Below are 23,454 nucleotides of genomic sequence, written 5' to 3'. Positions count from 1 at the left end.
TGATCCCTTCACTTCACTTTTTTCTTTTTGCTTGTTTCATGTTAATTTTGACAACTTCAGAAACTGGTTAAAATGGCTTGGACCTCACCCTGCCAAAGGGACTAGACTTTTTTTCTATTTCTAAAAAGTATGTTGGATAGTAGCTTTGAGAATCACAGGCTCTTATAGAACTGGGAGAATCTTAGTCATCTTATAGGTCACTGTTCTCCTCCTGATGTATGTAATTTTCAGTCTGTGCAGAACCTCAATACGATGTTAAGATCTGGAGCTTCTAACACCAAATATAGTAGGGGAGGGCTTTGAAGGCCTTTAGATGAAAGACCACACACTAATGCAGAGAGAGTCAGATAACCATTTCTGCTTAGCAAAAATCACATCAACTGAACATGTTAAGCTACCAACAACTTCAGTTAATTGTTAGAATAATGGGACTTCTGTTTGATTCTTATAGGAAGATTTTCTTTCCCACTGAGTCTTGTTTCTAACATATTTAACTCAATTTGTTTATGTTAGAATAATTTCATAGACCACGAGACAGAATGGTCTATTTACTAATAGACTGCATTTACTTTTTTTTTTTTTCTTTAAGATGGAGTCTCGCTGTGTTACCCAGACTGGAGTGCAGTGGTACAGTCTCGGCTCACCGCAACCTCTGCCTCCCGAGTTCAAGCGATTCTCCTGCCTCAGCTTCCTGAGTAGCTGGGATTATAGGTGCCCACCAGCACGCCTGGCTAATTGACTGCATTTACTACTGTGATGTTTTACATTAGTAAAACAAATGTACCCTCTTCTTCACCTTGTAATTTATATCTTTCTTTTAGAGAACTTCGTTGATTTCTAATGTAGGAGGAAGAAAGTGGTATTTTTGTGTAAGTCACTTGATATCCCTATGTAAACTTAACTGAGTTCCTTGTGTTTTTGACCTCTTATAAAATTTTTTTTGGTGACAGTGTGTATTGGCAGCAAAAGTAGTTAATGGAAATGGAGGGAAAGGTCTGCTTTACCTCTGACCAAATGACTGCTTCTTTGAGGTATGCAGCAGGAAAGTTCGTTTGAATCATCTAAGCAGTGTTCCTCCATACGTTATTTGTCAGCCGTAAGTTTTTTAATGTTGAGTTACTTTCTTTTGTTCCAGAAGGCAAAGGGTAGTGTCTCTTTTAGTGTCTCTTTAGCAAAGAATATGTTCTTTAGTAACAGGGAAAGATTTGTTTTATATTGTATAATAAACTGTGACATGGATAATAATATATTTTCTCAGAAATACGTTGGATAAATAATTTCCGTAGAAGGTAGATAATTAAGAGTAATTAATAATATGTTTTTAATTTAGTGAGAAAATAATGTGTTTTATATAAGAGAAAACCCCTGCTACAAGACATTGTGATTTTCGCTAGGCTACTAGACCAGCATGTTCAGCCAGAACTAGAACGTTGTTTTCTTGGCTATAGTTATTATTTGAAAATCACTTAGATGTTCTTCAGAATAAAAACTATTTACTAAGCACTGGCAAACGCATGACATTTATTAATCTAAAAATTATTGGAACTCTTTCCTCTTAGAGTTTCATGTTAGCAGTTACAATACTTAAATTATTTTTTAAAGTTTTTTTCTTTAAATTTTATTAGTAGTATGACAAACATGGGCTAGGATCAAAGACTTTGTTTATTCTTTATTATCAGAGAACTCTAAATCTTGAATTTATTGCTGAGGTTGTTTTTGCAAGTAAATAATATACTGTCATGTTCTTTGATTGGTGGTAGGCTGCATAGCACCTAAAACTGTTGTATAATAATTTGGCTAGGTGCAGTGGCAAATGCTTTTAATCCCAATGCTTTGGGAGGCCCACGCAGGATCACTTGAGGCCAGGAGATCAAGGCCAAGAGACATTTTTCTTTTCCTGTCTCTATGAAAAATAAAAATAAAAACTCATCTAGGCATGGTGGCATGCCCCTGTAGTCCTAGCTACCAGGAAGGCTGAGGCGGGAGTTCTCGGTTGCTCAGCTATGATTGCACTACTGCACTGCAGTCTGTGTCTTAAAAAAAGTAGGAATTTGTCTGATTTTTGACCATGTTTCCTGAACTTCTCAAACTCTTGGAATTTCCTGAGTGACAGGAATGTTATGCTAATCAGGTCACTAATGATGGGCCTCTGGACAGCTTCAGGATAGGAGCTGTCTCCGAAAGGACCAACCGTGGTTGGAACTCTGAACCAGTCTGGTCTCTGAGAGGGAAAGGAGTTGGAGATTCAGCTTAGTCACGCGGCCAGTGACATAATCAGTCGTGCATATGTAGCAAGCCAGTAAAAACTCCGGACACTGAAACTTAGTGGAACTTCCTGCTTGGTATACATATTGACGTATGTGCAGGGGATGTGGGGAAGTTAAGTGACATCCCCTTCTTCCACAAGAAGAGGGCATGGAAACTCTGCATTCTCTCCTTGATCTTACCCTATGTATCTCTTCATTTTATTGGTCCTTCTGATTTGTGTCCTTTGTAAGAAAACTGTAATTGTAAATATAGCACTTCCCTGAGCTCTGCAAGTTGTAGTGAATTTAGCATATCTGAGGGGCTTGTGGAAACTCTCAAATGTATAGCCAGCCTGTTAGAAGTGCAGGTAGCCTGGGACTTCCAAAGTGTGGCTGGTGTCTGAAATAAGGGCACTCTTATTTGGGACCATGTCCTTTAACTTGTGGGGTCTGTGCTAACTTTGGGTGGCTAATGAGAGAATCAGATTGCAGTACACTCAGTTGAGATTGAAACAGAATAATGCTGTGAGCTCTTGGTTTTCAGTGAATAAATTTTAGTAATTATTATAAAGTGTATTTAGGCTGGTCCAAGTGCAGTGGTGTTTATAACTAATTGATCACAGTTCAGTTACAGATTTCCTTGTTCCTTCTCCACTTCCACTGCTTCACATGACTACCCTTTAAAAAAATTAATTAAAAAGAGAAAGTATGGTTAATGTTAGCTAAATATAACACAGCTCTTTAATTTTGATATAATCAAGGGGAAAGATACGGTGAATCTCTTAAAAACACAAAGCTTACTGGATTAATGTTGATATACTCTTATTAAAATCTTAATTAAGGCTAGGCTAGGTGGCTCATGCCTGTAATCCCAACACTTTGGGAGGCTGAGGCAGGCAGATCACTTGAGCCCAGATCACTTCAAGACCAGTATGGGCAACATGGCAAAACCCTGCCTCTACAAAAATGTTTAAAAAATTAGCCAGGCATGAAGGTATATGCCTGTAGTCTCAGCCATATGGGAGGCTGAGGTGGGAGGATCACATGAGCCTAAGAGGTCCGGGCCGCAGTAAGCCATGATCGTGCCACTGAACTCCAGCCTGGACAACAGAATGAGACCCTGTCTCACAAACAGAAATAAACAACAAAAAACAAAAAAACACTTAATTAAAATAAACTTGAATATTACCAGGATTTAAGTTTCTGTATTGTTGAATATTCATCTGTGGGGTCAGTGGATTTGCAGAGACTCCTTTAAGGTTCTTTTGTTTGATTCCTTTCATGACCATCACCCTAAACCTTCAAGTTTGCTGACTGGAATTGGGGGTTGTGTGTTTAGAAAGGATAACAGGCTTGTCATGGGCTAGAACCTATGGTCTTCATAAATAGCTTAGTAGGATATATGGCTTTTTCTATGAAAGATGGAGAACATGCATTAAAAATGGGCAAATTCTGGGGTGGGCATGGTGGCTCATGCCTGTAATTTCAGCACTGTGGGAGTCTGAGGTGGACAGATCACCTGAGGTCAGGAGTTTGAGACCAGCCTGACCAACATAGTGAAACCCTGCCTCTACTAAAAATAAAAAAATTAGTTGGTCATGGTGGTGCACCTATAGTCCCAGCTACTCAGTAGGCTGAGGCAGGAGAATCGCTTGAACCCAGGAGGCAGAGGTTGCAGTTAGCCGAGATTGCAATATTACATTCCAGCCTGGGTGACAGTGTAAGACTCTGTCTCAAAAAAAAAAAAAAAAAAAAAAAAGGGAGGGGAATTCTGTCCTATATTTGGAGAACTGTACTTGTATATTTAAACATGTAACAAGCAATGTAGAGAGTTGCCAACAGAAGCTACAGTATAGTCAGGCGTTAGTATTCTGGTCAGAAGGTCAAAACTAACACAAATAAAAACTCAGGCTAATAAACACATAAATAGCTAACTGTTGTTAATAACAACCCCGTAATACTTCAGTGGCATGAGGCAATAAAAGTTTTTCTCATTCACGTTTAGTGTAATGTAGGCCAAGGTGGGAGGGGCTCTAGTTCACAGAGACATTTAGTGACCCAACTTTCTTCCACTTTGGGAACTTCCCATCTTTTAAGGCCTCCTTTGCATTTAGCTGATAGATGGCAGAGGAAAGATAGATTGTGTGCCTTGACCTGGAAATGACATTATTGCTGCCCACATTTCATTGGCAAGAACTAGTCATTTGACCCCCACCCAGCAGATTTGCTTGAAAACTTCTAGGCTCCTGAGGTTACCTGTCAGGACAGGAAGAGTGGGAAATAGTGTGATACTTAGCTTTGTTTTGTGGAGAAAGTCTGTGGTCAGAAACAGGCTATGATGGAAGTGGGTAGTGAGGGAGGGAACTTACTGGGGCCCTCTAGTGGGAAGGTTTGGGAAGGAGAGTGAGTGAAGAAGTATTTAACAGTGATGTTTGGGCTGAAAAATAGCACCAAGATTCATAAGTCTCAAAATTTCTTCTTCGCTTGCAACCCCACAAACATGTTATAGAAATCTCTCCCAGTAGCTTTGAGCTGGGGTGGGTTCCCTACTTCCATTGCCAATTGAGAGGAAGCATGAAACAACTGGAAGGCCAGATCTCATGTTCCCATAGTGAAGAGAGATGTGTTCTTGGCATTCTAACATCATGTACGTTCATAGTATCAGACCCTTTATGCTATATTTTGTGTATTTTATGGAGATTGAGAAATTTTGGGAGTTGAGTATTCCCAGATCTTCCCATGTATGTTCTAGTATGTTAAGTTAAAAAATTAGTCACACTTGCTTTTTAATTATACATTATCTTTTTAAATATATGTCCTATAAAGTAGACTTTAAAGTCTAAACTTTATATAAATGGTGATTCACATTATAGCATCCCTGAATCTAATGCATTTATTTCACTGGAAATTCTCTGAAATATTTAAACTGAAGTTAATTGGGCTTTGGTAATCTAGAGACAAGGGTGAAATATTTGAATATGTAAATCTATTAAAATTATTTTTGCTTATGTGTACTTCTGTATATAACTGGTTAAATTTACCTGGAATAGCTTTCATGTCTCATTTTATTAATGATTTTATTTATAATTTCTAGGCTCCTGGGGTTACCTGTCAGGACAGGAAGAGAGGGAAATAGTGTGAGACTTAGATTTGTTTTCTGAACAAAGTCTGTGGCCAGAAACAGACTATGATTTTATCAATGAGACATGAAAGCAAACATGATAAACCTCTTTGATAAAACCAGAAACTAGGGCTATATGAAGTAATTGGCACTATTGGTAAATATTCCTAGTGATAACCTGAACATAGCCAAGAGTTTCCCCGTTAATCAGGGGAAAATACAGCCTTAAGATAGGAGCTAGGCAATACTATTAGACCAGTTAATGGATTTGTTTCCTGACTTTGCATCTCATTTTGTGGAAGTGATTTTGAGTGCCAATTGTTTTGTTTGTCTTGAGGCAGAGTTTGGCCCTGTTGCTCAGGCTGGAGTGGATCACAGCTCACTGTAACCTCTACCTCCCAGGTTCAAGCCATCCTCCCACCTCAGCCTCCTGAGTAGCTGGGACTATAGGTGCTGGGACTAATGAGTAGCTGTTATCCCTATAAACTAAAGAGAAGAGAAATACCTGTAGTATATATTTAATGATTGAGGTCTACTTTTGGTATTCTTTCATGCTAGTCCCAATTTTAATAGTTGTTTGCCTCCCAGAAATGTGCAGACTCTGGAGGAGGGTCCTGACCTCTGTGCTCACTGGGGCACCCTCAACCAAGGACTTTGCGCATTGGATATTTGCCTGCTCAGAGCTCTATCCATGACCATGGGTGTCAGTTCTCAGCCCTGGCTGTCCCTCAGAGATCCAAGTAACTACTGATGATTTCAGAGCTCTCTTAGATATTTGTAATAAATCGATTCCTTTGTTACTCCAGGAGGCTGTAGGCAGCTTTCTCAGCCTTTTGGTGGTGTTTTTGTTGGGGGGAGAGCATGAAAAGTTTCTATAAACCTTGTTTGGGATATTCAACTCTCACAGTATCTGTGGGTAAGTAGCCCCCCAGCATAGAAGCTTACTGTTTGTTGCTCTCCTTGGGTCATCAAACCTTGGGGTGTGGATAGCAAGCTCTCTTGGCCATTGGTACCCTACATTATCATTATTTGACTATTTAAACTAAAGACTCTGACATGTTTTTAAAGATGTCTGAAAGTTGTAGACATCCGAGTAACCAATAAAAGACATTCAGAAGTTTTAACACCCTTCAAAGCTGCTAAGTTGCAGAGCTCTATTGTGAATTTATTATTAGCCTGTGTCTTTACAGTAGCAAACTGTCCTCCAAGAATTGACACTTCATAATTATGCTTAGGAATATCATTAATTAAGTGGCATCTCTGTATAAAGCAAATTTCAGCTTATGTTTGCATTGATAAACATGATTTATAAAAGGTAGATTACTTATAAGATTACTTATATACTGGTGTTTTTACCTTAAACATTGGAATGTAATTTCTAAAATATAATTGTTTTTCTAGACCAGTTTTAGATTGACAGAAAAATTGAGAATAGAATTTCCATTCCCTCCCCCAACCCCTGCCACCAACACACACACATAATTTCCCTATCATTAACCTCTTATAGTAGTATGGTACATTAGTTATAATTAATGAATAACTATTGATACATTATTGCTAACTAAAGTCTACAGTCTATTTAAATTTCTTTCTCTTTTTTTTTTTTTTTTTTTTTTTTTTGAGATGGAGTTTCACTCTTGTCACCCAGACTGGAGTGCAATGGCGCTATCTTGGCTCACTGCAACCTCCTCCTCCAAGGTTCAGGCGGTTCTGCCTCAGCCTCCCAAGTAGCTGGGACTATAGGCATGCACCACCATGCCTGACTAATTTTGTATTTTTAGTAGACACAGGGTTTTGCCATGTTGGCCAGGCTGATTCTGAACTCCTGACCTCAGGTGATCCACCCACCTTGGCCTCCCAAAGTACTGGGATTACAGGCATGAGCCACCACGCCCAGCCTCTGTTTAGATCTCTTCAGTTTTTAATTAATGTTTTTATATTAGCCTGTTCTCATGCTGCTAATAAAGACATACCCAAGACTGGGCAATTTATAAAGGAAAGAGGTTGAATTGACTCACATTTCCACAGGGCTGGGAAGGCCTTAGGAAACTTACAATTGTGGTAGAAGGGGAAGCAAACATGTTCTTTTTCACATGGTGGCAGCAAGGAGAAGTGCAGAGTGAAGTGGAGGAAAGCCCCTTATAAAACCATGAGATTTTGTGAGAACTTCCTATCCCAAGAACAGCATGGAGGTAACCGCCCCCAAGATTGAATTACTTCTCACTGGGTCCCTCCCATGACATGTGGGGAATATGGGAACTACAATTCAAGATGAGATCTGAAGACACAGCCAAACCATATCAGTCTTTTTTTTTTTTGTTGAGGTATCCTATCCACATAAGTTGTTACGTCTACTTAGGCTCCTTTTGGCTATGACACAATCTCAGACTTTCATTGCTTTTGTTGTCCTTGATAGTTTTCATGAATACTTGCCAGATATATTATAGGTTACTCCTTGGAATTTCATGTTTTTCTCATGATTAGACTGGAGTTTTGGAATTTGTGATAAGACTGTTAAACCTTGTAAGGGTTTGCCAGACTCTCTTCCAAAGTGGCCATACCAATTTGCATTCTCATCAGCAATGAGTGAGAATTACTGTTACTTCATATATATGTCAATATTTGGTATAGTCAGCTTTTGGGACTTAAGCCATTCTAATCAGCATGCAGTGGTTGGGATGTAATTTTTTTTTCCTTTTTTGAGGCAGTCTTACTTTGTCACCCAGGCTGGAGTGCAGTGGCACGATCTCAGCCCACTACAACCCCCGCCTCCTGGGTTCAAGCAATTTTCCTGCCTCGGCTTCCCAAGTAGCTGGGATTATGGGCACCCACCACCACACCCAGCTAATTTTCGTATTTTTAGTAGAGACGAGGTTTCACCATGTTGGCCAGGCTGGTCTCGAATGCCTGACCTCAAGCAATCCACCTGCCTTAGCCTCCCAAAGTGCTGGGATTACTGGTATGAGCCAACATGCCTGGCCAGGATGTAATTTTTAAAATTGGTCATTTAGTCTTACTGTCATACTTTTTAGGTTGAGCCAAAATGAGCCTTTAGGATTAGGATTTCCTAATCCAAAAATCTGAGATCCATAATGCTCCAAAATTTGAAATTTTGAGTGACAGTATTCTGATTTTGTAATTAAGGATTCTCAACCTGTAAATATAAGAGTCTTTAAGCCCTCTTGGCAAGTATTTCAAAATCTGAAACAAATAGATATCCAAAACCCTTCTTTGTCCTAAGCATTTTGGATAAGGGATACTCAACTTGTATTATATCTGACTATAGAAACATTAGCTTTCTCCTAATACTTCTCTTTAAGCATTAAGAAGAGAGTATGTGTGCTGTTTCCCATGCGAAAAACTGTTACAGATATTTAATAGCATTTCACTTATTTTGTTAAAATTGCCTATTCTCTTTGCTTTCATTACTAATCCCTTATCAGCTGCATTCCGTTGGTGTTAAGCTCCACTCTGATGTTAATGTCTCCTGTTTAATTGCTTTTGGTTAATTATTTAATCTCATTTTCCATTCTTCAAAGTCATTTTTGCTTTTTGTTTGTTTTTGTTTATTTGTTCATAAAGCTTTTTGTTTCTGTTACATTATGTAGTTTTGTACCAATGGCTAGAAGCAGATCGTCATGGCAAGAGCCAAGATGCTGCAAATACGACTTCAGGTAAAAATAAAATTTAAAACAAGGATGGGCTGTTATAAATCATTATTTTAATTGATCCCAAGCCCATTATAAATGTTCCTTTATTCAGTTTTGTGTGGTCAAACTTATAGATGTTATTTTGTTTCTCTTCTCTCATCTGCATCTTAATTTTCATAAAGACCTCTTTTGCTTCAACCTTGAAAACGTGTATTCAGTAGTCTTTAAGCTCTCTTGGCAGATATTTCCTTTTCCTGCTTTCTTAGGAAGAAAGGATTAATTGCAGCTTCAATTTAGTAGGAGGTTATTGTGGCAGTATTAGTTGGAGTTAAGTTGATATGTATGTAGCAGTCATACAAATTTATAGTCCTTGTTTGTTTCAAAATAGTATTTAAAAGGCAAATTTTAAGTACAGGATGCTTATGTGATTTTCATTTCCTGGGAATCCAACTTCTTAGATTTGGTTATTCTCCCGTTTTTTTCCCAGCAGTAAATTCTAAATTAAAAGGTTTATAAAACATGTGTTTAAAATGAGAAGTATAGGTTGTTCCTCCATCTCGCATCTCCAAAAGTCATCACCAAGATTCTCTTCTTTTGACTGGTACTAGGAGGAATAGCTACATCCACTCATTTCTAAATTTTTTTTTCTTTTTTATGAGATAGATTCCCAACCAGGCTGGAGTGCAGTGGCATGATATTGGCTCACTGCAACCTCTGCCTCCTGGGTTCAACCGATTCTCCTTCCTCCACCTCCTGAGTATTACAGGTGCATGCCACCATGGTTGGCTAATTTCTGTATTTTTAGTGGAGACAGGATTTCGCCACATTGGCCAGGCTGGTCTTGAACTCCTGACCTCAAGTGATCCACCTCCCTCAGCCTCCCAATGTGCTGGGATTACAGGCGTGAGCCACCGTGCCTGGCCCATTTCTAAATTGTTAATAGCGATATCAGATTTCTAAATAATTGGTTCTTCCCCTAATATTCTTCCAAATCATATTTGCCAAGACAGCTATGTGTATATATAACAGTAATCTTTCTTGTTATCCCTTTTTAAGCAGTCTAATAAGCAAGTGGTGTTGGTGGTGGTTTTGCTTTTCTTTTGTTAGATTTATGTTACTATTTTGTGGCTTTTTTGTTTTTGTAAAATTATTTCTTTCTGGAAGTGGTTTCCTTCTCACTGATTCTTTGTGCCTCAAGAAGGTGCAATGTTCCTTAGTTAACAGAACAATTATATTGAGAATGGCACTTTCATTACCTTTCTGATGTATCTCCTGTCCCATTAATACCTTGATACATGAATGAAGATGTTATTTTAACTATACACAGGCAGAATTGAATTAAAAGGTAAGTGTTGCAAGGAGTTATATGATAGGTTTTATCTTGTTTCTTCTGCTCCTGCAGTGTTTCATATTTTATTTACATTTATGGATAATAAAAGCAAGTATTTTTGGTGTTAGAAGGTAGGTGAAGGAGAGGGTTTTGTTTTTTTTCTTTTGAGACAGTCTTGCTCTGTCACCCAGACTGGAGTGTAGTAAGTAGCATAGTCTCGGCTTACTGCAACCTCCACCTTATAGGTTCAAGTGATTCTCCTGCCTCATCCTCCTGAGTAGCTGGAATTAACAGGCACCTGCCACCACGCCGGGCTAATTTTTGTATTTTTAGTAGAGACGGGATTTCATCTGGTTGGCCATGCTGGTCTCGAACTCCTGACCTCGGGGTCTGCCTGTCTCAACCTCCCAAAATGCTGGACTTACAGGCATGAGCCACTGTGCCTGGCCAGGAGAAAGTTTCTTGATGACTGTATATCATGAGGATACTCTGTTGCTGTGTCAGTACACAGTCAGCAGCATAGACTTTTAGAACTGGGAGGAATTTTGGTTTTTCTCTAAAGTGAAATGAAAAGTAACTTTTTAAAATTAAATAATGTTTATTAAAATAGAGATACGGTTTCACTATGTTGCCCAGGCTGGTCTCAAATTCCTGGGCTCAAGAGATTTGCCCACCTCGGCCTCCCAAAGTGCTGAGATTACAGTCATGAGCCACCATGTCTGGCCAAGTAATTTTTGTTTAAATGAAGAAGTGAATAATTTGAACTTTCTTAATGTTTACGGAAAAATCTAGCATCAGCTTAAAAATATCATTGACTCTTCCTGAAATCAATTCTAAGCCCTGAATCTTTTCTTCAGCCACATTGACTCTCATAGACAGTTTCACATTCCTCTGTTGACTTTTTGATGCTTACATACTCTAGAAGCATCTTGCAAAAATTGATAAACTCTCCTTAGGGATGTCTTTGACAGTTTCTTTTCTAGAAATGAATGCTCTCAACTCTTAGAAGATGGAAGTATGGAGAATAAATATACAGAGATGAAATGTTTGCCTAAATAAGTCAGAGGAATCTAAAGAAAATAATGATCATTAACCAAGGACTTCAATTAGAAATAGTAGTTTAGTTGCCTCAACAAATATATTTAAATTATGTGTCCTTGTTCAAAAAAGTTCCTGTGTATTTTATATTGCAGTCTACAGCAAGATTTTTTAGTGTGACTTTTCCCTCCTCCTATGATCTGTTTTGCATTCAGAGGTGTTTCTATTCATATTTTTACCCAAAATGGAAACTGAGTTTAACTAGAAGTTAAAAACAACTCATAGATCAAATTGCTTTGTGATATTTTTAATTGTATAAATACTGGTAAGTGACATTTATCTTCTGCTGTAATAGCTAGTATTTTGCACTTAATTAGAACTTTAAAAGTAGGAAAACCGAACACAATAAAATTGTTTCAAGGTTTTCTAGTTCTTTGATCCCAAATTCTTGACATTGGGAATTTAAGATCCATCTACATTAAAATATTTCATGAAACCAATAAGTCTTACTCTGGTTGAGGAGGTAAAAACAAACAAACAAACAAGAAAAAAACAAACAAAAAAAACACACCTGATAGCTATTACTGAATTTTCATTTTTTTACTTAAAAAAAATTTTTTTTAATTAAAAAACAAAAAAAAATGGGGTCTCACCATGTTGCCCAGGCTGGTTTCAAACTCCTGGGCTCAAGCAATCCTCCTGCCTCAGCCTCTCAAAGTGCTGGGATTACAGGTGTGAGCTACTGTGCCTGGCCTGAATTTTCTTATATATAATTAAAATGTGGCCTACTTTTATCTTTCCAGAATTTTGCCAGATAATGAATTTGACTTAGGATAGCTCATTTATTTTTAAAAGGTTAGTGTGTTTAATGTGTTCTATTCTACTAAACAGGTTGACTCAGCAATGTTTCTAATTCTGTTAATTTTGTTACTTAAGAACCTGGATATGCAATCACATTTCTCAGAGATTTCCATGGAAACTCAAGCAAAATTGCCTCCTTGGAGCACTGCAGCATGGGGTCTAAGTGTGTATAAAATTTCAGGATCATAAGATGTATGATTAGCTTAATACAAGATGTTTCTTTACTGAAGGAAATGTTTTCATATAGTTTTTTATTACCACACATTGAAATGTGAACAATAATTAGGGTATAGTAATGATTATATTACCATATCTTGATTTTTAGTATCAATTGAGTAGCCAGTATTTTAAAATTCAGATTATAAAGTTTTAAATGCTGACCCATTAACAGTTTTTTAGTTGTCCATTGGGATTTTACAACTCAGATGGTTAGAGGTAGAAATTGAATCAGATCTCAACATTATCAGTCAGTAGTTCTATAAAATAAATATAAAATTGTGACATGCTTTTGAAATAGTCCTACATATTAACTATGTATTAATTATTTGTTGTAGGTGAAAATTTTGACCAGAGTCCTTTGAGAAGAACATTCAAATCCAAAGTTCTCGCCCACTATCCTCAGAATATAGAATGGAACCCTTTTGATCAAGATGCGGTAAACATGGTATGTGTTTTATTTCCCCTCATTTTCTCTTTAGCCTTGTTTTTATATTAAGATGAAGGTAGTGACTGTATTTTGAATGTCTACCTTATTTCATTTAATTTATTCTTTAAGTGATTTTATAAGAAATGTGATACTGTCTTCATTTTACAGATGTGGAAGCTGAAGCTCAGAGAAGCAAGTTACTTGTCCAGGGTTTCCATAGCTGATAAGTTTATACAGTAGACCCTAAAAGCTCATTTTAGTTTCCTACTATTAAACTGTGTTGTGTGTTTATATTAATACATAGAAGCTTTGATAAACAGTGATATTACTTTATTGGCCTGAGAGGAGCCTGATGGAAAGAGCCTGGTTACAGTTTTTATATTTCAAGGAATGTTGTATGGTAGGCCTGTAATTTCTCATCTTTGCAGACAATGTAAAGACAAAAAGAAACTTAATTGTGTCATTTGATGTAGTAGGAATCTGAATTTTTTATGATTGTTACCGGTGGAGGGTGTCCAGGTTCTTGGCATCTTGAACAAAGAATTGGACAAAACATACATACAAAGCAAAGAAAGAATGAAGCAGCAAAAACAAGATTTATTTAAAATGAAAGTACAATCCACAGGGTGGGAGTAGGCCCAAGCAAGCAGCTCAAGAGCCCATTATAGAATTTTCTGGGGCTTAAATACCCTCTAGAGGTTTTCCATTAGTTACTTGGTATACACTTTATGTAAATGAAGTAATGGTCCACGATCAGTCTGATTGGTTGTGGGAGGATACCAATCAGAGGCTGAAGCAAAGTTATACCCTGTGCAAACATTTGAGAGGCTGAGGTGAAGTTACAAAGTTATACTCCTATACAAATGAAGACTTGGCCCACAACCATCCTGATTGGTTGTGGGAGGGGACCAATCAGAGGTACTTTCAATTTTGCATCTGCCATGCAGAAAAAGGGTGGTGGGGGTTACAAAAGGAGTAGCCACTGGTCCTTCTGCTACTTGGGCGTTGAAAGCTAGGGTTTTCCTGTTGATTTAGTTCTAGAAAGTCAGCCTGAATCGGCCTTATGTCCTCTGCCTCCAGACCCTATTCTACCTCATAATGAGTTACCAGTGTTGATTAAGTTTCTCTTTTATCCCTGCATGATGGTGTGCTTCTGTAATCCCAGCTACTCAGGAGGTTGAGTCAGTGTGATTGCTTGAGCCCAGGAGTTTGAGACCAGCATGGGCACCATAGCAAGACCCTGTCTCAAAATAGGTGGGTAGGTATAGGTAGGTAGGTAGATAGATGATTAATAGATAGGTAGGTAGATAGATTAATATATAGGTAGGTCGATAGATTAATAGATAGATAGATAGATAGATAGATAGATAGATAGATAGTTAGATAGACAGATAGACAGACAGAGACCACTATGGGCACAATAGCAAGACCGTGTCTCAAAATAGGTAGGTAGGTAGGTAGATAAATAGAAGATAGAGAGTTAGTCTCCTTGAGAGGTTCTTAGAAATAAAGTAGGTCATAGTTTTCAGATTATTTAGGAAGGGCCCTTCTTAGATGACTGAATAATATTTTAGATGTCCATAAACTCTGTGATTATATAATTCATGGGGTCCGAAAGTAAGGAGATACCAGGCATGATAGATATAGAAATGAAATGAGTGTATACATAAGAATGGAAAAAATAAAGAAAAAGATACAGAAATGATTAAAGGTGAACTGAGACACTGTGATACCCATTGCTCTTTTTGAGTAGTTTTGTTTTTGTTTTTTGTTTTTGAGACAGAGTCTCACTCTGTCGCCCAGGCTGGAGTGCAGTGGCACAATCTTGGCTCACTGCAACCTCCACCTCCCGGGTTCAAGTGCTTCTCCTGCCTCAGCCTCCCAAGTAGCTGAAATTACGGGCTCACACCACTATGCCCAGCTAATATTTTGTATTTTTAGTAGAGACAGAGTTTCACCATGCTGGCCGTGCTGATCTCGAACTCCTGGCCTCAAGTGATCTACCCTCCTTCAGTGTCCCAAAATGCTAGGATCATGAGCACATTCCACCATACCCAGCTAATTTTTGCGTTTTTAGTAGAGATGAGGTTTTGCTATGTTGGCCAGTCTGGTCTTGTACTCCTGATCTCAAGTGATCCACCTGCCTCAGCCTCCCAAAGCACTGGGATTACAGGTGTGAGCCACTGCACTTGGCTTCTTTTTGAGTATTTTAAAGATAGTGTTAAAAGACTCCATTATAACCTGATAATTTTTTTTTTTTTTTTTTTTTTAAGACAGAGTCTTGCTCTATTGCCAGACTGTAGTGCAGTGGTGCAGTCCCGGCTCACTGCAACTTCCGTTTTCCGATTTCAAGCATTTCTCCTGCTTCGGCCTCACAAGTAGCTGGGACAACAGGCACACACCACCACGCTCAGCTAATTTTTTGTACTTTTAGTAGAGACGGGATTTCATCATGTTGGCCAGGATGGTCTCAATCTCTTGACCTCGTGATCCGCCCACCTCTGCCTCCCAGAGTGCTGGGATTACGGGCCCGGCTATAACCTGATAATCTAACAAAGGAAATTAATATTCAGTAGATGCCTGCTAGGTTTATTTTATACATGTTATTTTCACATGCATGTTTACATGTACCCAGTGAGAATTCTCATATTTTCAAAGGTTAAGTAATTTGCCCAAAGTTAGGCAGTAAGACTCAGAAGTTAAATCCAGATCATTTTTGCTCTCTAGTTCACTTTTTATCTCATCTGCCATGCTGCCTCCCTAAAAGAAAAACTAAATAACTTAGTTTTGATCTGCACCAGAAGTATTATGGATCATGCTGGACCCTTTGTGGTATTTCTGTCTGTATCACAGTAAACTCTTTCTAGCCTTGACTTACTCAAGGGAGGGGATAGCATGGTGCTTTTTGTAAGGACAAATGCCTAAAGCACTTGGCACTTTGAATTTGATTCTTTACAGAGTACAGTATAGATATTTTCCTAAACTGTTACCCAATACTAAAATAATCAGGATGCCATTTTGCTGGAAGTTACTATTGTAGATGCCTAGCATCATCTTTGGTGAAGATTCTACTAAAAGATATTAAGTAGAACACAACCGTTAACTATCTTTATAAGACTTAGAAGAGTCCAGACAAGGATCTAACTAAAATAGTCAAACAGCAGTGACAAAAAATAACCTATGAGCTGCTTATGCAGCAAATTAACAGAACGACATTTAGGAAAAGAGTGTTTAAATCAAGCAGTGGAAAGCTGGATAAGAATGTGAATAGATCATAATACTTTATCTTCTTAAATTAGTAAGATATTTAAAAATATAACGTATTCTGTGAGAAATCAGAATGATATCCAAAATGAGGTTCTAGCCTGAGCAACATAGGGGGACCCTGTCTCTACAAAGAAAAAAACAAGTAGCTGGGTGTGGTGGCACATGCCTGTGGTCCCAGCTACTCTGGAGGCTGAGGTGGGAGGATCACTGGGGCCTGGGAACAAGTACGTTCTTACTATATGAATCCACAGTCATTTGGAACAAAATGCCACACTTGAATTGTTTTTTTTTTCTTCTAATCATTTGAATGAATTAGTAGTGAGATATTCATCATAGCTTTGGCTTCTATCTGTAAAACATTAATCTTTAAAAGTAATTATCAGCTTCCTTGATCTGTCTTTGATATTTTCTTTACTCCTTGCCCCTGAGGTTATTTTATGTAAGCAGCAAAAGTTTCCTCCTGAGGAATAATTGCAAAGACTGTGTTTTGACGGTTAAGCACCACATAGCATTTTTTTATTGCTGAAACTCTAAAAGGATTTGCTTGTACTCCTGGAAAATCTCCGAAAAGCATCCCATTAAAGTAGTTTGCATTCAGGTCATAGATTTACTGCCTTTAATTTCCTTTTTGATTTACTGGTAAGTGCATTTGTATGAAGCTGTAATTTATTCCCACCTAAAGGTATAAAGCTTTGTCTTGCCTTTAGCAAAATCCCTGTGCAGTGAGTCATCACCTTCTGTAATATTAGTGATTCCTCTAACAAACAGCAGTGGTGCTTTCAATAAAAGATCATTAATTTCATATATAAATTAAGTACCCAAAGCAGCGAACTATGTATGTTTCATGTGTATGAGTGCAGTGCAAATAAAATAGAAAATAAATACAAGTGACAGGTGAAATAATTCCTGAATTAGTTTTTTTTCCCCTTCAGTTGCCGACTGAGAGATTTTTATGGAAAAAAATGTGAATATGACAGAACAGAAAAAACAATGCAATAAACAGTCATGTATTTGAGACAGACTCACTCTGTCACCCCGGCAGTGCAGTGGTATAATATTGGCTCACTTACACCCTCTGCCTCCTGGGTTCAAGTGATTCTTATGCTTCAACCCCTCAAGTAGCTGGAATTATAGGCTCATACCACCACGCCTGGCTGATTTTTGTATTTCTAGTAGAGACAGGGTGTCCTTATGTTGGCCAGGCTGGTCTCAAACTCCTGGCCTCAAGTGCCTGCCTTGGCCTCTGTGAGCTACCATGCCTAGTCTGCATTTCATTTTAAATGAAATAAAGTATTGCAAACAGAGCTGAAGGTCACCCACCTCACTTTCACATCTCTTTGAGGTAATCTGCTTATTGGCATCCATGACTATTTATATAATATTCTAGTTGTTAGATCTTAAGTTATTCTAGTTGATAGATCCTTAAGCCTGTATTGTACCCAAGAATTCATAAGAAGAAAACATGGTTAGTAACTTTTAAGCAAACTGTATGAAAATATAAGGATTCTATTTTATGTCTGTCTCAAATGAAACATCATAAATATGATATTTTAAGTAACTAAAGAGTAGTAACTATTATAAAGCTCTTTACAGTTTGCTGTTTACTTTGATCACAAAAAAGGATACAGTGGAATGAAGAGCGAAGAGTAAATGGTGAAAGGTTGGCTGAACATACCTATTCAGATGCTTGTCTTGTAAGATTAAAAGGAAAAGGGCTATATATACTTTTTGTAGACTTAGCAATTACTTGTATTTGAGATGGATAACCCCAAATTACTTTCATAGGTTTGACATTAGAATGAAAGTATGTCCTCATTTTGAGCCAAGTTTAGGTTCATATTTCACAATAAATTTTTTTTTTTCTTGAGACAGGGTCTGGCTCTGATGTCCAGTCTGGAGTGCAGTGGTACAATCTTGACTCACTGCAGCCTCAACCTCCCGTGTTCTAGTGATCCTCCCACATCAGTACTCCAAGTAGCTGAGACTACAGTTGTGCACCACGATGCCCAGCTAATTTTTATCCTTTTTGTAGAGTCGAAGTTTGGCCATGTTGCCTAGGCTAGTCTTGAACTCCTGGATGCAAGCGATCCGCCCACTTCGGCCTCCTCCCAGAGTTAGGATTACAGATGTGATCCACTGCACCTAGCTGTATCTCACAGAAAAATTATAGGAATGGGGCTCTCATTGCTGGAGGACCATTGCTGGGGGACCCTTCTGCTCCCGCCTCTGCCATTTCCTTAACATTGCAGCTATAATATTTCACTGGCATCTCAAATGCAACCTATCCAAAACAGAATTCATTATTCTTCCCACCAGCCTTTGTCAGTGAATGGTACAACCATCCGCCTAGTTGCCTAGTCCAACAATGTACACATCACCCTGAAAGTGCTCACTTACCCTTTCTCATATGTAATCATTTATCTGTCTATTTCTCTCTTTCCATATACTCACCTTGGTGCAAACCATCAAGATCTCTTACCTGGACTCCTGTAGTAACTGTCTAACTGGCCTTCTGCTCTTGTCCATTTCATTCCTCATACTACAGTTTCTGTTTCTGCTCTTCAGTCTCTGGAAGGCTCTTCCACCTCTCCTTCACCTAGTGAATTCTTACTGTTCCTAAATTTTACTGTAACCATTTATATAGAGAAGCTGCTCCTGACCATCACTTTCTACCATCTTGTCAGCACTCAGTCAGGTCACCTTAGGTTCTCGTAGTACCTTGTACCTTTTCATTGCACCTATCTCAGTTGCAATGAAATAACCAGTTACGTAGCTAGTAGTCAACTGTGTATCTCCTGCTATAATGTAAGCACCACAAGGATAGGAACAGTTTCTCTTATTCATTGCTGCATCCCTAGCTTTGCACAAAGTAGATGCTCAAATCATTGAATAAATGAAGTGATACTTACTTGCTTACAATACTTCTCTTTCTGTCCTTGACTAGGTGTGGCCTCTACTGCAAAACCATCTCTTAAGCAGGAGTAGTTACTCTCTTTTCTTTTCTTACAATATCTTGAACAGAGTCCATAGTAGCACTGATCACATTTTTTTTAAACGTTCGTTTCTGTGTCTGTCTTTCCTACTAGACTAGGATTTTTTTTTTTAAGAGACGGAGTCTCGCTATGTTGCCCAGGCTGGAGTACAGTGGCTATTCACAGGCGCGATCCCACTACTAGTCAGCACGAGAGTTTTGACCTGCTCCGTTTCTTACCTGGGCCAGTTCACCCCTCCTTAGGCAACCTGGTGGTCCCCTGCTCCTGGGAGGTCACCATATTGTTGCTAAACTTAGTGCAGACATCCGATTAGCATAGCGCACTATAGTGCAGAACTCCTGGACTCAAGCGATCCTCCAGCCTCAGCCTCCCGAGTAGCTGGGACTACAGGCACGTACGTGCCACTGTGCCAGGCAGAAAGGATTATTTTTATCTTTGTCTTTTGAGTTATCAATATCTAATGCAAAACATGGGACAAAATAAGTGTTTGTAGAAGGAGGGAGACAAGGAAGGGAGGGAGATATTCAGAGGAATGTGATGTTAGGTGATTTTATTGTTGTGTTGTTGTGCCAACATCATAGAGTATATATACATACACAGACCTAGGTGATACAGGCTCCTCTACTTCTAAGCTATTATATGGTATAACCTATTGCTCCAACCATCGTCCTATATGCAGTCCGTTGTTGACCAGAACATTGTTATGCAGTGCATAACAATATATTTGCATAATGAGGGAGAGGCCATGAAAGTCACAGAACAACAGAATGTGGAAAAAGAAGACTTAAAATTCTAGCCAAACTGTCTGAAATGGTCCAGAGAAATTTGAGAACATTTGCTCACTCAAACTGGGAAAGTTACACACGTCATTGTAAGCCTACATTGGCTAAAGTTATCTGGTTACTGGTAGTAATCTGATCATCAGTGACACCTCTGATTTTTAGTTGTTTTATTGTGGGATCGTGAGGGGTTATTGTTAGTAGATAGCAATGTTATGGGTTAATTAGAGATGTCTAATACCATGATAAACAAATCTTGATTTATATTTCAGGATTTCTGAGATATATATTTCAGATTTTCTGAGATTTCTTGCAGTTCCTGACAATTTAACAATTCTGATGTAACTCAGGTTTTCTGAGAAAGTATCTTGTAGTTCCTGTTATACAACAATACTGTATATCTTTTAAAAACAGAAAAATAATAGCATTTTACAGTTCTTGTTTCCAGATTAGAAATATAATTCTTAACTATTTTTGATTTGTAGGAAGAGCATTTAGGAAAAATTCTTACATCTGTTGTCTGTGGCATAGAAAGCCATTCTTCACTTTGAGCACAACTTTTGGCAAGCTTTTTCTGTAAATGTTGAATGTGTGCTCAAGAAAGCTACAAACCCTTAAGGGAATATTTGGCAGCTGTTCAACAGCAGTTGAGCTGTGATTTTGTGATTTAGGATGACAGAAATGCCTATCAATTAAATTAAATCTTTATGTTGACTTTGGAGGCCACTATGTTTCTGTATTGCCTACTTGATGGAAAAAGAATTAGAAGCTGAAGGCCAGGTGCCGTGGCTCAAACCCGTAATCCCAACACTTTGGGAGGCTGAGGCAAGCAGGTCACTTGAGGTCAAAAGTTCAAGACCAGCCTGGCCAACATGGTGAAACCTTGTCTCTACAAAAAATACAAAAAAAAAAAAAAAAAAAAAAAATTAGCCAGGTGTGCACACCTATAATCGCGCACACTTGTAACCCCAGCTACTTGAGAGGCTGAGGCAGCGGAATTGCTTGAATGAACCCAGGAGGTGGAGATTGCAGTGAGCTGAGATCACACCACTGTACTCCAGATTGGGCAGCAGAGTGAGATTCTGTCTCAAAAAAAAAAGGAATTACAGACTGGATCAAGCGATTAACTAAGCCTGGTCTTTTACCACCAGCTGTTGTTTTTGTTTTCTTATTCATTCATTTATTCATTCAACCAATTGTTATATGCCTTGCACTGTGCTAAACAAGTTTGAGTTTAGCCTGAAGCAAGAATAATTCAAATCATCTTTTGTATAATCTTTTTTTTTTTTTTAAAGATGGGGTTTCACCATGTTGGTCAGGCTGGTCTTGAACTCCTGACCTCAGGTGATTCGCCCGCCTTGGCCTCCAAAGTGCTGGGATTACAGGCGTGAGCCCCCACACCCGGCCTTTTGTATGATCTTTATTGACTACAATAAATATGTCAAATGAGGTTTTTGGGATTTTTTTGTTTGTTTGTTTGTTGGAGACAGAGTTTTACTCTGTTATCTAGGCTAGAGTGCAGTGGCACAGTCTTGGCTCACTGCAACCTCTGCCTCCCAGGTTCAAGTGATTCTTGTGCTTCAACCTTCCAAGTAGCTGGGACTACAGGTGTGCACCACCACACCCAGCTAATTTTTTGTATTTTTAGTAGAGTTGGGGTTTTGTCATGTTGCCCAGGCTGATGTTGAACTCCTGAGCTCAGTCCACCCGCCTCAGCCTCCCAAAGTGCTGGGATTATAGGCATGAGCCACTGCATCTGGCCAAATGAGTTTTTATTCATGCTATTAGCAGCACAACTCATTAACTTGTTATGATGAAATCAGCCTTAATTTGAAGATAGAATTATGAAGAGATTCTGCCATAGCCTTTCTTTATACAATTATTCCTAAGAAAGACTGGGCATAAGCGTTTTTTACCCCCTACCAAATTGAGGTATTCATAGGTTTTACCTAAGTCTGTGTCTCATTCTGTCCAAATATACATAGTAATTTAATATGTAAAAGAATTGAGTAAATATGCCGTAGTCCTTTGCATATTCAGTGTTATGAAATATGAAGACCTTTTGACTGGTGCTCTAGTGACTGAGCCTCACAGTTTTTTCTTTTTACCCTTGTTGTCAGTCACCATCTGTTATGGCCCCAAATGGTATATTATTTCATTACAGTTCTCTTGAATGTTTAAAGCTGTTGAAATATAGTACTACCCCTTGAGTAGCTGGCAATCTAGAGATCAAACAGAATTATCCAATACTAGTAATGTATATTTTTATATAATGTACATATGCTTACAGTGGTGCAAGACTTTAATTGCTTCTTCACAATAAATATTTTTTTAGAGGAGTAACATCTTATGGCACGCAAAAGATGAAGAGAACGCTATTTTTTATGGAAAGGTAAAGGAAGACCTCTCTAAGATAGTATATATGCACAGACTTAAGGGAAGTAAGGGAGTGTTTTGATTACTGCTGCATGACAATCCATCCCCCTGTCACTTAATGGCTTAAAATAGGGATTGGCATTTTTTTTTTCATGAAGAACCAAATAGTAAGTAGTTGAGGTATTGTAGGCATACAGTTTCTGCCAGTCAGTCAGCTCTGTTGTTGTAGTGTGAAGGTGTCCATAGACAGTGCATAAATGGTGGATGTGACTGAGTCCCAGTGAACCTTTATTTACAAATCAGGTGGCAGATTGTATTTGACCTAAGGGTTTTTGTTAGTCTGTTTCTCCTGCTAAAATAAAATACTTCAGACTGAGTAACTTACAAGGAATAGGAATTTATTTCTCACAGTTCTAGAGATTGAAAGTACAAGATCAAAGTGTCTGTAGGTTTAGGGTCTAATGATGGCCTAGTCTCTGCTTCTAAAATGGTGCTTTATTATTGTGTCCTCCAGAGAGGACAAATGCTGTCTCCTCACATGGCAGAAAGGATGGAAGCAGAGAAAAGGCACTAGGGTGCTGCTTCCTTCAACCTTTTATCTTTTATAAGGGACTAATCCTTCCATGAGGGCAGAACCTGCATGACTTAATCACTTCCCAAAAGGCCCCACCTTTTAATACAGTCACCCTGAAGTGATGTTCCCCCATATGAATTTTGGAGGTACACATACATTTAAACCCATAGCGGGGGTGTTGTGTGCTGACCTTGATTTAAAGCAACAAAAACACTACTTAGCTGGGTGTGCTACCTACATTGCTGATATATATATGTAGGTAGCACACCCAGTGTATATGTCGGTAGCATATGTATATCTGCAATGTAGGTAAGTTTTGGTTGGCATTGCCTGTGTTCTACTTGATGTCAGTTTGGGAACTTCGAAGGCTGAAGACTGAAGTCATCTGAAAGCTCACCCAGTCATAGGCCTGTCTCCTGGACCAGGTATATAGCTGGGCCATTTGGTCTCACTGGTCAGGCAGCTTCAGACTAGCTAAACTTTCCATATGTTGCCTCAGGGCTCCCAGAGTGTGTTACCAGGTTACGAGAGAGAGAGAGAGAGAGAGAGAGAGAGAGAGAGAGAGAGAGAGAG

General features: G+C 38.5%; 1 protein-coding gene across 7 annotated transcripts in view; it reads left to right on the top strand.

Annotated features, from left to right (window-relative positions):
- The window catches only part of DENND5B (DENN domain containing 5B), a 190,280-nt gene that overhangs the window by 67,950 nt on the left and 98,876 nt on the right, over nt 1–23,454 (top strand). For 4 of the 7 annotated variants that reach the window (XM_032248259.1, XM_032248258.1, XM_032248253.1 and 1 more), the window contains exons 2-3: nt 8,976–9,041; nt 12,801–12,910. In XM_032248259.1, the coding sequence (XP_032104150.1) occupies nt 8,976–9,041; nt 12,801–12,910 (176 nt within the window). Of the gene's footprint in view, nt 1–8,187; nt 8,354–8,975; nt 9,042–12,800; nt 12,911–23,454 lie in introns of those variants that run through there. The other 3 variants (XM_032248254.1, XM_032248257.1, XM_032248260.1) reach the window with 2 other exon arrangements.

The sequence above is a fragment of the Sapajus apella genome, unplaced genomic scaffold (genome assembly GCF_009761245.1).
Source record: "Sapajus apella isolate SASKATOON/1434 unplaced genomic scaffold, GSC_monkey_1.0 scaffold66, whole genome shotgun sequence".
Lineage (NCBI taxonomy): Eukaryota > Metazoa > Chordata > Mammalia > Primates > Cebidae > Sapajus > Sapajus apella.
This window is presented reverse-complemented; position numbering and strand designations above follow the sequence as displayed.